The sequence below is a fragment of the Silurus meridionalis genome, chromosome 8, assembly GCF_014805685.1.
Source record: "Silurus meridionalis isolate SWU-2019-XX chromosome 8, ASM1480568v1, whole genome shotgun sequence".
Classification (NCBI taxonomy): domain Eukaryota; kingdom Metazoa; phylum Chordata; class Actinopteri; order Siluriformes; family Siluridae; genus Silurus; species Silurus meridionalis.
In genome coordinates, this window is record NC_060891.1 from 28835595 (window position 1) to 28846878 (window position 11284).

Consider the following 11284-nt stretch of genomic DNA (forward strand, 5'->3'; position numbering starts at 1 on the left):
TGCGCCGAAAATACACTGCGCGTAAGCCCCGCCCTCGTGCTCGACGATTGGCTCACACTTTACGCCGAGTGCAGCGTTACCCAATCGCAGGTGAGATTGAGTTCTTACAGTCAATCAGAGCGTAGAAGGCGGGACATGTGTGGAAAAGACGGGGAAGTGTAACTAACCGGGGCTAACATAAGCTTGCTAACAGACTGACATTCGTTCTACTTTGAGCCCATTTCAATATAAACAAACAGAAACGAGGAGAAATTCCGAAAACCACCAAGTCACCGATAAAACTTCTATTGTTCATGTCATGACCGGGTTTGCTAGCATGCTACTAGAACAAGTAGGCCGTATCCCGAATAGTTTAACACTCCCTACATAGTGCGCACCACGGAGTATAAAGATTAACCACGCCCACTACGCCCTGTGTAGTGTCCTAGAAGTCATCAAGCGCGCCGTTTGGGATACGGCTCACACTGGGCTGGACTCAGCGAGGTGTTAGCTCGTTTAGCATCTGTGCTAACGACACAACAAGAAGAAAAAAGGCCCCCAGATTGACTCGGTGTGTCCGCGAGCAGCAGCTCATGACCCGGCTCTCTCACCGTGGAGCACGGACGCCTGCAGGATGGCCCCCGAAGTGCCGTCGATGACTTTGATACTTCCACGGCTGGTCACGGCCAGGATGGCGTTGAGGGCCGGGTGGTAGGAGAGGCTCCGCAGGCCCTCCTCGTCGCAGCGCAGCCGCCCGTCTGTGACCAAAATCCAGTCCGAGGACTCGGACGAGCCGCAGGCCGCAGCCCCCGCCGCGGCCATTTTCCCCTGAAAACCCTCTCACTGTCCTCCACAACCGCTCTCCGGAGATCCCCTCTGACTCTCTCCGCTGTCTAAAAGGATCAAAATAAAGCGAAATATTCAACAAAAAGTAGCGCAGGACTGAACCTGACTGGCTCTCCGGCTCTCCACTCCTCCTCTCCGCCTCTCTCCCCCTCCTCTCCGCCTCTCTCCCTCCCTCCCTCAGCGGCGGCTCTTCTGTCTCCTCCTCCTCCCTGCGCTCACTCCTATTCACCATCCGCGCTACGGAGAAAACACTGCGCATGTGTGGATCCCGAGCTACAACCTGAAACTCTCTCCTCTACATCCCCTCATCTATCATCATTTAACATCAGTTACCACCCACTACCTCCACATCCCCTCATCTATCATCATTTAACATCAGTTACCACCCACTACCTCCACATCCTCTCATCTACCATCATTTAACATCAGTTACCATCCACTACCTCCACATCCTCTCATCTACCATCATTTAACATCAGCTACCACCCACTACCTCCACATCCCTCATCTATCATCATTTAACATCAGTTACCACCCACTACCTCCACATCCCTCATCTATCATCATTTAACATCAGTTACCACCCACTACCTCCACATCCTCTCATCTACCATCATTTAACATCAGTTACCACCCACTACCTCCACATCCTCTCATCTACCATCATTTAACATCAGTTACCATCCACTACCTCCACATCCTCTCAACTACCATCATTTAACATCAGCTACCACCCACTACCTCCACATCCCTCATCTATCATTATTTAACATCAGTTACCACCCACTACCTCCACATCCTCTCATCTACCATCATTTAACATCAGTTACCACCCACTACCTCCACATCCTCTCATCTACCATCATTTAACATCAGCTACCACCCACTACCTCCACATCCTCTCAACTACCATCATTTAACATCAGTTACCACCCACTACCTCCACATCCTCTCATCTACCATCATTTAACATCAGTTACCATCCACTACCATCAAACATATGCTTACTTACCTCAACTACCTCTACATCATCTCAACTACCATCAAACATATCCTTAACTACCATCAACTACCTCCACATCCTCTCAACTACCATCAAACATATGCTTACTTACCCTCAACTACCTCTACATCCTCTCAACTACCCTCAACTTCCATCAAACATATCCCTACATACCCTCAACTACCTCTACATCCTCTCAACTACCATCAAACATATCCTTATCAACCATCAACTACCATCAAACACATCCTTAATTACCATCCACTACCATCAAACATATCCTTACTTACCATCAACTACCTCTACATCATCTCAACTACCATCAAACATATCCTTAATTACCATCAACTACCATCAAACATATCCTTACTTACCCTCAACTACCTCCACATCCTCTCAACCACCATCAAACATATCCTTAATTACCATCAACTACCATCAAACATATCCTTAATCACCATCAACTACCATCAAACATATCCTTACTTACCCTCAACTACCTCCACATCCTCTGAACTACCATCAAACATATCCTTATTTACCATCAAACACACCCTTACTTACCCTCAACTACCTCCACATCCTCTCAACTACCATCAAACATATCCTTATTTACCATCAACTACCATCAAACATATCCTTACTTACCATCAACTACCTCTACATCCTCTCAACCACCATCAAACATATCCTTACTTACCCTCAACTACCATCAAACATATCCTTACTTACCATCAACTACCTCTACATCCTCTCAACTACCATCAAACATATCCTTACTTACCCTCAACTACCATCAAACATATCCCCACATACCCTCAACTACCTCTACATCCTCTCAACTACCATCAAACATATCCTTAATTACCATCAACTACCATCAAACATATCCTTACTTACCATCAACTACCATCAAACATATCCTTATTTACCCTCAACTACCTCCACATCCTCTGAACTACCATCAAACATATCCTTATTTACCATCAAACACACCCTTACTTACCCTCAACTACCTCCACATCCTCTCAACTACCATCAAACATATCCTTATTTACCATCAACTACCATCAAACATATCCTTACTTACCATCAACTACCTCCACATCCTCTCAACTACCATCAAACATATCCTTATTTACCATCAACTACCATCAAACATATCCTTACTTACCATCAACTACCTCTACATCCTCTCAACCACCATCAAACATATCCTTACTTACCCTCAACTACCATCAAACATATCCTTACTTACCATCAACTACCTCTACATCCTCTCAACTACCATCAAACATATCCTTACTTACCCTCAACTACCATCAAACATATCCCCACATACCCTCAACTACCTCTACATCCTCTCAACTACCATCAAACATATCCTTAATTACCATCAACTACCATCAAACATATCCTTACTTACCATCAACTACCATCAAACATATCCTTATTTACCCTCAACTACCATCAAACATATCCTTAAATACCATCAACTACCATCAAACATATCCCTACATACCCTCAACTACCTCTACATCCTCTCAACTACCATCAAACATACCCTTAATTACCATCAACCACCATCAAACATATCCTCAATTACCATCAAACATATCCTTACTTACCATCAACTACCATCAAACATATCCTTACTTACCTCAACTACCATCAAACATATCCTTACTTACCATCAACTACCTCTACATCCTCTCAACTACCATCAAACATATCCTTACTTACCCTCAACTACCATCAAACATATCCCTACATACCCTCAACTACCTCTACATCCTCTCAACTACCATCAAACATACCCTTAATTACCATCAACTACCATCAAACATATCCTTACTTACCCTCAACTACCTCTACATCCTCTCAACTACCATCAAACATACCCTTAATTACCATCAACCACCATCAAACATATCCTCAATTACCATCAAACATATCCTTACTTACCATCAACTACCATCAAACATATCCTTACTTACCTCAACTACCATCAAACATATCCTTACTTACCATCAACTACCTCTACATCCTCTCAACTACCATCAAACATATCCTTACCTACCCTCAACTACCACCAAACATATCCCTACATACCCTCAACTAACTCTACATCCTCTTAACTACCATCAAACATACCCTTAATTACCATCAACTACAATCAAACATATCCTTACTTACCCTCAACTACCTCTACACCCCCTTAACTACTCTTAATTACCCTCAACTACCATCAATCACACCTTTTTCTAACATCAACTACCATCAAACATGCCCTTACTTACCCTCAGCCATGTTACCTACCATTAACACCAAGAGGCCACACCTCCTTTACTGCCCCCCTGCCCCCTGGTGATTAAAGTTGTATCATGTACACCATTTAGAACAGAAATAAAGTGAATGATGAGACGAGTGTTTTAATGGTAATAATGAGCTGTACATCAACATCACAATGCTGTGGATTATTTAAAGAGAAAATCCTGCTGTGAAAACGCTGAATATCAGGCGGTTATTATACAGACTCGTGTTATAAATCACAGGGTTTGGCTACGTTACAGTTGGATAAAATAGAGTATATAAAACCCTCTGAAAGGCACACTTCCTTCACACACACACACACGCACGCACGCACGCGCACACGCACACACACTTATACAAAACACAAACCAGCAGAAGCGTGATGGAGCTGTAAATGAAATATTTTTCCTCTTTACAGTCAAGAAACACTCCCTGAAACCTCATTACATCAGAAATAAACGTTTCTGCCTGTGTTCAATGAACGACAGAAATAAATGACAGTCTTCTCTGCTGTAGAACCCAGGAGGAACCCAAGAGGAACCCAAGAGGAGCCTGTGTGTTCAATCAAAGCTAAAGTGAATCTGTTAAATTAAATATAGTAACTCTGTACACTGAAAAGGAGAAAAATAAAAATGAAAGTCTGTGCTCGGTGGTGTGAGTGGAGATGAGACTCGTCCCCCGTCCTCGTCTCCGTACTGTCCGTCCGAGTCAATGTCCGAGCAAAGTGTCGCTAAAGACTATGAGCTGATCAGACGCCGGTGTACAGGGACAGGAAGTAGATGTACAGCAGGAAGATGGGGTAGATGAGAAGAGGCTTCTTCGTTTTGAACTCGTCACTGACGAGCAGCGATGCAGCACTATACGCCGCCCAGAACACACCACACAACTGCACCACACACACACACACACACACACACACACACACAAAGAATTTCAATTACTAATTAAACTCTTATTGTGAATACAGTAATGCCCCGTTTACGGCCGTGGTTATGATCCAAAACAGCCCGCGATAAACGGAAAAACACGGACGGTTTTAATTGTCAGATGTGCACATCATGGTGGATTTTCGTGCTGATTTCAGACTCGGCGCAGCAGTAAATCCAACGTTTAGTGATGAAAACATTTTATTTGCTGGAGTTTATTATTATTTTTATGTGTATATAAATATATATATATATGATGTGTATATAAATATGATGTTTATTATATGTTTATTATATTATATGTTTATTATATATTAACTTTTTATATATTAACTTTTTGGGTTTATTATTATTTTTATGTGTATATAAATATATATATATATATATATATATATATATATATATATATATATATATATATATATATATATATATATATATATATATATATATAATAATAAACTCAAAAAGTTAATATATAAAAAGTTAATATATAATAAACATCATATTTATATACACATCATATATATATATATATATATATATATATATATATATATATATAAAATATAGGTTTTAAATAGAAATATGACTAATTAAAGACAAAATCTATAATAAATAATTATTTATACAACAAAATGTATTAACTTACTAATTAAGTAGTTATTTAACCAATCAACCAATTAATGAATCATGCCAGAGTGGTGATGTACCTGCTGGTGTGTGTGAGTGTGTGTGTGTGTGTGTGTGTGTGTGTGTGAACCCGTCGACCTTACTATTGTGTGTGTGTGTGTGTGTTTAGTGCACCTTTACGAGTGTGGAGACGATCTCGAAGGCTCCAGTGAACAGCAGTAAGGGAGCGATGACGATGAGAGGAAGCAGCGAGTATCCAATCACACCCAGCACCTGACCATACGAAACCTGCAGCATGATCAACAATCATCTCAGCTCAATTCATACTGAAACACACACACACGCACACACACACACACACACACACACACACACACGTTACCTCTCCCCCGAGCACTCGAGCCAGCAGGAAGATCGTCAACGATCCGATTATCCAAATAGTTATTATCCAAGACACAACCTGAATCACACACACACACACACACACACACACACACACATATGCCAGTTTAACTCAGTAATGATCCTGCAGTGGGGAGCTGTAACTGCACAAAGCTGTAGTGTAAAAGCAATAAAACACTCACGGACATTTACTGGAAAATTAACTACAGGGTCGAGATTCAAAATACGTCACAAACACACTTTTACACTCTGTCACTTAAACATGACAGTATTCACAATGCACGTTATGACACGTGCAGTATTTTAATGCAAAATCCACACACAATGTTGAATGTTGATCAAACACACAATAAACACTTCCTGTCTGAGCAATGCTGAAAGACTTCTCTACTGTGAGATGGTGTAAGCTGCTGAACCGCACTGTGTCACACTGTAGGGACCTGTAGGGGGATCAAGACTGGAACCAGGACTCACACGAAACTGTCCATAGATGGAGATCATGGAGAAAAGCAGCACCACGGCCAGCGGCCCCCAGAAGTCTGGATTATCTCTCACCACCTGTCTGTTAAAGCCCAGAGACGGCATGGGCATCAACACACACCGGACCTTATAATAGATGTCCTTCAGGTCAATGTCCAGCTCCTCACTGTACCAACAAAAAGAGGGAGGGAGGGAAGAGAGGTCATCAATAAGAAGAACCTGCACCAGAAGACGTTTAGTGGTTAGTGAAGGGGATTACTATGGTTGCTAGGGTGTTACTTTGGAACACTGACTGTAATCTCTAATACAAGGTGGTATCAAAAAGTTTCAAGACTAGTTTTGTAACACACCAACCAAAGATGGCAGCACAAGGCTGCATGCACGGTCACATGGAGCACCGACCTACATAAGTCACTGTGCAACTGGTTCTCTGCAGAAGATGCTCGAAATGCTTCGAAAAGAAGATTTCCAGAACACGTTCCAGAAGAACGCTGGGAACACTGTATTGCTGTGAAGGGGAACTATTTTGAAGGTGATCATGTGGAAATGTAGATAATAAAGTATGTATTTGTAAATAAATCAAGTCTCCAACTTTTTTGATACCACCTCGAATTGGCTCACAGCCACACCATAGACTTTTCTACTGGAACGTGGAACGCATTTTAAGTGCAAACAGTCATCAAGTCATTAAGGCTGGGCTTTAGGAAGATCACCAGGATGTAATGTTGGTGATGATGAGACTCACAGTAAAGGTTTGGTCTCCTCAACCTCGTCTTCCTCCACCTCCAGCAGCCACCCGTATCCTCTCTGACGCAGGAAGTTAGCCGCGTAAGCGTCTCGGCTCTGATCACTGCCCATGTTCAGCTTAATGTCCGGGGCATCGATCGTCCCACTCAGCTCTACACACGCAAAATATTAGTACAGTACAGAGTATTATAGTGTAGTATAGTACACTGTATAGTATAGTACAGTATAGACAATTATAGTGTAGTCTTGTGTAGTATAGTACAGTGTATATTATTATAGTATAGTGCAGTGTTGAGTATTAGTGTAGTATAGTACACTGTATAATATAAAGTATTATTGTGTAGTCCTGTGTAGTATAGTACAGTGTATAGTGTTATAGTATAGTATTGCATATTATAGTGTAGTCTTGTGTAGTAGAGTAGTGTAGTGTGGTGTAGTGTAGTATAGCACAGTGTAGTGTAATGTGGTGTAGTATAGTAGAGTAGTATAGTGGGGTGTAGTATAGTATAGTAGTGTGGTGTATAGTAGAGTAGTATAGTGTGATGAGGTATAGTAGAGTAGTATAGTGCAGTGTAATGTGGTGTAGTATAGTAGAGTAGTATAGTGCAGTGTGATGTGGTGTAGTATATTATAGTAGTATAGTGCAGTGTAATGTGGTGTAGTATAGTAGAGTAGTATAGTGTGGTGTAGTATATTATAGTAGTATAGTGCAGTGTCATGTGGTGTAGTATAGTAGAGTAGTATAGTGCAGTGAAATGTGGTGTAGTATAGTAGAGTAGTATAGTGCAGTGTAATGTGGTGTAGTATATTATAGTAGTATAGTGCAGTGTAATGTGGTGTAGTATATTATAGTAGTATAGTGCAGTGTATTATAGTAGTATAGTGCAGTGTAATGTGGTGTAGTATAGTAGAGTAGTATAGTGCAGTGTAATGTGGTGTAGTATAGTAGTAGTATAGTGCAGTGTAATGTGGTGTAGTATAGAAGAGTAGTATAGTGCAGTGTAATGTGGTGTAGTATAGTAGTATAGTGCAGTGTAATGTGGTGTAGTATAGTAGAGTAGTATAGTGCAGTGTAATGTGGTGTAGTATAGTAGTATAGTGCAGTGAAATGTGGTGTAGTATAGTAGAGTAGTATAGTGCAGTGAAATGTGGTGTAGTATATTATAGTAGTATAGTGCAGTGTATTATAGTAGTATAGTGCAGTGTAATGTGGTGTAGTATAGTAGAGTAGTATAGTGCAGTGTATTATAGTAGTATAGTGCAGTGTAATGTGGTGTAGTATAGTAGAGTAGTATAGTGCAGTGTAATGTGGTGTAGTATAGTATAGTAGTATAGTGCAGTGTAATGTGGTGTAGTATAGTAGAGTAGTATAGTGCAGTGTAGTGTGGTGTAGTATATTATAGTAGTATAGTGCAGTGTATTATAGTAGTATAGTGCAGTGTAATGTGGTGTAGTATAGTAGAGTAGTATAGTGCAGTGTAATGTGGTGTAGTATAGTAGTAGTATAGTGCAGTGTAATGTGGTGTAGTATAGAAGAGTAGTATAGTGCAGTGTAATGTGGTGTAGTATAGTAGTATAGTGCAGTGTAATGTGGTGTAGTATAGTAGAGTAGTATAGTGCAGTGTAATGTGGTGTAGTATAGTAGTATAGTGCAGTGAAATGTGGTGTAGTATAGTAGAGTAGTATAGTGCAGTGAAATGTGGTGTAGTATATTATAGTAGTATAGTGCAGTGTATTATAGTAGTATAGTGCAGTGTAATGTGGTGTAGTATAGTAGAGTAGTATAGTGCAGTGTATTATAGTAGTATAGTGCAGTGTAATGTGGTGTAGTATAGTAGAGTAGTATAGTGCAGTGTAATGTGGTGTAGTATAGTATAGTAGTATAGTGCAGTGTAATGTGGTGTAGTATAGTAGAGTAGTATAGTGCAGTGTAGTGTGGTGTAGTATAGTAGTATAGTGCAGTGTAATGTGGTGTAGTATAGTAGAGTAGTATAGTGTGGTGTAGTATATTATAGTAGTATAGTGCAGTGTCGTGTGGTGTAGTATAGTAGAGTAGTATAGTGCAGTGTAATGTGGTGTAGTATAGTAGAGTAGTATAGTGTGGTGTAGTATATTATAGTATAGTGCAGTGTCATGTGGTGTAGTATAGTAGAGTAGTATAGTGTGGTGTAGTATATTATAGTAGTATAGTGCAGTGTAATGTGGTGTAGTATAGTAGAGTATAGTGCAGTGTAATGTGGTGTAGTATATTATAGTAGTATAGTGCAGTGTAATGTGGTGTAGTATAGTAGAGTAGTATAGTGTGGTGTAGTGTATTATAGTAGTATAGTGCAGTGTCATGTGGTGTAGTATAGTAGAGTAGTATAGTGCAGTGTAATGTGGTGTAGTATATTATAGTAGTATAGTGCAGTGTAATGTGGTGTAGTATAGTAGTATAGTGCAGTGTAATGTGGTGTAGTATAGTGCAGTGTAATGTGGTGTAGTACATTATAGTAGTATAGTGCAGTGTAATGTGGTGTAGTATATTATAGTAGTATAGTGCAGTGTATTATAGTAGTATAGTGCAGTGTAATGTGGTGTAGTATATTATAGTAGTATAGTGCAGTGTAATGTGGTGTAGTATATTATAGTAGTATAGTGCAGTGTAATGGTGTAGTATAGTATAGTAGTATAGTGCAGTGTATTATAGTAGTATAGTGCAGTGTAATGTGGTGTAGTATAGTAGAGTAGTATAGTGCAGTGTAATGTGGTGTAGTATAGTAGAGTAGTATAGTGCAGTGTAATGTGGTGTAGTATAGAAGAGTAGTATAGTGCAGTGTAATGTGGTGTAGTATAGTAGAGTAGTATAGTGCAGTGTAATGTGGTGTAGTATAGTAGAGTAGTATAGTGCAGTGTAATGTGGTGTAGTATAGTAGAGTAGTATAGTGCAGTGAAATGTGGTGTAGTATAGTAGAGTAGTATAGTGCAGTGAAATGTGGTGTAGTATATTATAGTAGTATAGTGCAGTGTATTATAGTAGTATAGTGCAGTGTAATGTGGTGTAGTATAGTAGAGTAGTATAGTGCAGTGTATTATAGTAGTATAGTGCAGTGTAATGTGGTGTAGTATAGTAGAGTAGTATAGTGCAGTGTAATGTGGTGTAGTATAGTATAGTAGTATAGTGCAGTGTAATGTGGTGTAGTATAGAGTAGTATAGTGCAGTGTAATGTGGTGTAGTATAGTAGTGTTGTACAGTGTGGTGTAGTATATTATAGTAGTATAGTGCAGTGTAATGTGTAGTATAGTAGTAGTATAGTGTGGTGTAGTATATTATAGTAGTATAGTGCAGTGTCATGTGGTGTAGTATAGTAGAGTAGTATAGTGTGGTGTAGTATATTATAGTAGTATAGTGCAGTGTAATGTGGTGTAGTATAGTAGAGTAGTATAGTGCAGTGTAATGTGGTGTAGTATATTATAGTAGTATAGTGCAGTGTAATGTGGTGTAGTATAGTAGAGTAGTATAGTGTGGTGTAGTGTATTATAGTAGTATAGTGCAGTGTCATGTGGTGTAGTATAGTAGAGTAGTATAGTGCAGTGTAATGTGGTGTAGTATATTATAGTAGTATAGTGCAGTGTAATGTGGTGTAGTATAGTAGTATAGTGCAGTGTAATGTGGTGTAGTATAGTGCAGTGTAATGTGGTGTAGTACATTATAGTAGTATAGTGCAGTGTAATGTGGTGTAGTATATTATAGTAGTATAGTGCAGTGTATTATAGTAGTATAGTGCAGTGTAATGTGGTGTAGTATATTATAGTAGTATAGTGCAGTGTAATGTGGTGTAGTATATTATAGTAGTATAGTGCAGTGTAATGTGGTGTAGTATATTATAGTAGTATAATGCAGTGTAATGTGGTGTAGTATAGTAGAGTAGTATAGTGCAGTGTAATGTGGTGTAGTATAGTAGTGTTGTACAGT

General features: G+C 39.6%; 2 protein-coding genes across 2 annotated transcripts in view; both read right to left on the reverse strand.

The window, feature by feature from the left end:
* The window catches only part of birc6 (baculoviral IAP repeat containing 6), an 83131-nt gene extending 82160 nt beyond the window's left edge, over nt 1-971 (reverse strand). The window contains 1 exon segment of the mRNA XM_046855349.1: nt 591-971. Within this exon segment, the coding sequence (XP_046711305.1) occupies nt 591-801 (211 nt within the window). The 5' untranslated portion in view covers nt 802-971.
* Nucleotides 972-4240: 3269 nt separating this feature from the next.
* The window catches only part of yipf4 (Yip1 domain family, member 4), a 9068-nt gene continuing 2024 nt past the window's right edge, over nt 4241-11284 (reverse strand). The window contains exons 2-6 of the mRNA XM_046854961.1: nt 7328-7481; nt 6577-6748; nt 6083-6160; nt 5875-5988; nt 4241-5027 (exon numbers count right to left, since the gene is read on the reverse strand). Coding sequence (XP_046710917.1) covers nt 4890-5027; nt 5875-5988; nt 6083-6160; nt 6577-6748; nt 7328-7481 — 656 coding nt within the window. The 3' untranslated portion in view covers nt 4241-4889. The remainder of the gene's footprint in view (nt 5028-5874; nt 5989-6082; nt 6161-6576; nt 6749-7327; nt 7482-11284) is intronic.